The sequence below is a fragment of the Amphimedon queenslandica genome, unplaced genomic scaffold (genome assembly GCF_000090795.2).
Source record: "Amphimedon queenslandica unplaced genomic scaffold, v1.1 AMPQUscaffold_10170, whole genome shotgun sequence".
Lineage (NCBI taxonomy): Eukaryota > Metazoa > Porifera > Demospongiae > Haplosclerida > Niphatidae > Amphimedon > Amphimedon queenslandica.
Genome location: NW_003549559.1, coordinates 2,321 through 5,488, shown reverse-complemented (window position 1 = coordinate 5,488; position 3,168 = coordinate 2,321). Strand labels below are relative to the sequence as shown.

Genomic DNA, 3,168 nt, shown 5'->3' with positions numbered 1-3,168 from the left:
ATTACATTAACACCTGAGGGATAAATACTGGATAAATAACGAAACACATCAATATGGCCATTACTGCAAGCTGTATGTAATACAGTGGATCCTTCATCATCAGTAGCTGTAAGGAGATCATGATGAGTAGAACTACCAGTGACTGAGAACAGTAAAGCTTCAGCGGTATCCTTATGACCAGAGGCAGCTGCTAAGTGTAATGGTGTCTGTCCTTTCTTGTTAGTAATTAATAAGTTATTGTTAGACAGACTGGCTTTTAGTAATAGTGATACCATATTCTGTCGTTCACGTTGACAGGCTACATGTAATGGTGTATTACCATCTTTATCTTGTACATTAATAAGTACAGCATTATGTGGATTATTGTATATGTCATGAGGACTGTCTAATAAACACTTTATCTTACGTAACCAGACAACACTCATTGAGGGTATACTCTTACTCAGTAAATATTCTAATATTTCATATTTATTATCTGCTACAGCAACATGTAGTGGTGTACAGCCTTTATGATCAGTTGCATTAGGATTACAATAATTATTATCAACAATGAGATACTTTAATACATTCAAGTGACCCCTCCATACTGATATGTGAACTGCTCCAGACCCTATAACATCAGTAGCTGATAGATTACACTTCTTACTAATAAGATATTTAATAACTTCTAACTGATTGAAGTACACTGCAGCAAGGAATGGAGTATGACCATGCTTACTGTGAGGTAGTTCAAGTGATGATGGTATGTGTTCTATAATGTACTGGATCAAGTTCAATCTTCCATTACCACATGCTAAGTGAATAGGAGCCATTCCCTTATCATTCACAGCACACAGATCTAACTGATGATTCTCTACTAGATGTTTGAGTATAGGAAGAGAGTCACTGTACTCACAGGTAATGTGAAGAACTGTTGATCCATTAGAAGTCTTAGCTGCTACATTACACTGAGGAAGACTAGTGAGATAAAGTACAACAGGAACATGGCCTCTTTCACATGCCTTATGAAGAACTATGCTACCATCATCAGTGTTAGTGGCATTAACATCACACTGATACTTGTTGATCAGTTCCTGTAGACAATGTAGCTTACCTTTATAAGCAGCATAATGAGCTAGTGTGTACTTGTTATTGTCAGTGTAATTAGTAATATCCACACTATACTCCTGACTGTACCATTCCAGTATATGAGTATGGCCAGTCTGTGCTGCTGCATGTAATACTGAGAAACCAGTGTTATTAATATTGATAGGCTCAAGCTTATACTGTTGTATTAGTAATTGTACTAGATCAAGATTACCTGAGAAACAGGCATACATGACACATGTTTGATCATGTGTATCCTTAGCATTGACATCACATTTCATATCATTTATTAGAAATGTGACCAATTGAATATTACCACTCTCACAGGCTAAATGCAATGGTATGTTACCCTCATTGTTAGTAGAGTGTAGTAAACTAATGTATTGAGGATACTGACTGGTGATATGTTTGATAAAGTGAGTGTGACCTTTAAATGATGAAAAATGAATAGCATTCCAACCTTTGTTATCTGTTAGGCTCAGACTACACTTGTAATCCTTCACGTATAATTCCAGTAGTAAAATATCACCAGATTGATCAGCATAATGAATTGGTAGCTTACCATTACTGTCAGCTTGATGAGGATCTAACTGATAAGTAGTTATTAATTCTTTAACAAGAGATAAGTTAAGAGACCCTGAGGCATAATGTAAAGCAGTGAGGCCAACCTTATCAACTGCAGTAGGAGACAAACCTTGTTCAGTAATAAGATACTGAACTAAATCAAAGTTACCATTCCATGCAGCATGATGTACTAACGTGTGTCCTTCATTAACTGTTTTATTAATATCACAATGCTGTACCTCAATGAGATATTGAGTGATATCAATATGACCATTGCGACAAGAATGACGAAGACATGTTATACCATCATTATCAGTGATATTAGGATCACTGTTATGATTATTAATAAGATATTTAACGGAATTAATACTACCTGACCAGCAGGAGTAGACTAATGGTGTACAACCATAAGTATCAACATCATTAGCATTGAGATTATACTGAGATATGATATAACTTAATACACTAGTAGAACCTGACCAGGCAGCATTATGTACTGGAGATTTACCATCATTAGTTAATGTACAATTGATATTATATTCTTCTAATGCTTTCACTAGTAATGTACTGCCACTGCGTGATGCTAAATGAAGTAATGACTCACCATCATTTGTAGTGGCATTGATATCAAAGTTAGGGCAAGTGCTAGCTTTCTTGAGAAGTGAAGAAAACATTTCAACTCTTTTATTTCGTTTAATAAAATCAATATTTGGTTTTATTCTAGTACCATTAACAGTACTAATAACTGATGCATCAATTTGTGCCATAAGCTTACTATACACAATACCAGCTGGAATATGTATACTTGTATCACATGCATAATCTAAACATGACCTACCATTATTATCATTAACTAATAATGCTTCATTACCTTGAATACTAACAATATACTCAACAACTGATGATGAAGCATAGCATGAAGCATTATGAAGTGGAGTCCTACCATATTGATGCTTTACTTCAATGGATAATTGATATCGATTTAAAAGATACTTAAAAAGCTCAACATTATTACTCATAGAGGAGTAATGCAATATGCTGAACCCCCAAAAATCAGTGGAATCTGGTGAGAAGAGGTTTAATGATTCAAGCTTGTGGACTAATGCTAACTCTCCACTTTGACAAGCTAACAATGATAAAGAAGCACCTTCACTATTAATCTGAGAAGTATTACAATTTCTCTCATTAAAGAATTCCATTACGTCAGAATGGCCCCCCATTGCTGAGTATAGTAATGCAGTGTTATTGCTATTGTCTGGTTGATCAGGAGGAACGTCACACGTGTCTACTAGATATTGTACTATAGATAAGTGGCCTTTATAAGATGCCATATGTATACTAGATACACTATTATCATCACCTTCATTAGGATCAATACCATATTGATCGATGAGTAGTTGAAGGATCTCAATGTGTCCACCATATGATGCAGAGTGTAATGGAGTCCAACCATGAAGACCACGATGATATGTGCTGTGACTAAACTTTTCAAGAAGCCATTGTACTTCATCTTTTAAT

The 3,168-nt window shown here is 35.2% G+C and overlaps 1 protein-coding gene across 1 annotated transcript; it reads right to left on the bottom strand.

Annotated features, from left to right (window-relative positions):
• Window positions 1–28: 28 nt before the first annotated feature.
• LOC109590349 (serine/threonine-protein phosphatase 6 regulatory ankyrin repeat subunit A-like) lies at window positions 29–2,417 on the bottom strand (the record flags this gene model as incomplete). Its single annotated transcript, XM_020006272.1, has 5 exons — window positions 2,255–2,417; window positions 1,755–1,861; window positions 947–1,583; window positions 407–856; window positions 29–298 (listed from the first exon to the last, which is right to left on the bottom strand). Coding segments are annotated over exons 1-5 (1,627 nt in total), but the record flags the coding sequence as incomplete, so codon positions are not given.
• Between the last annotated feature and the right edge of the window lie 751 nt (window positions 2,418–3,168).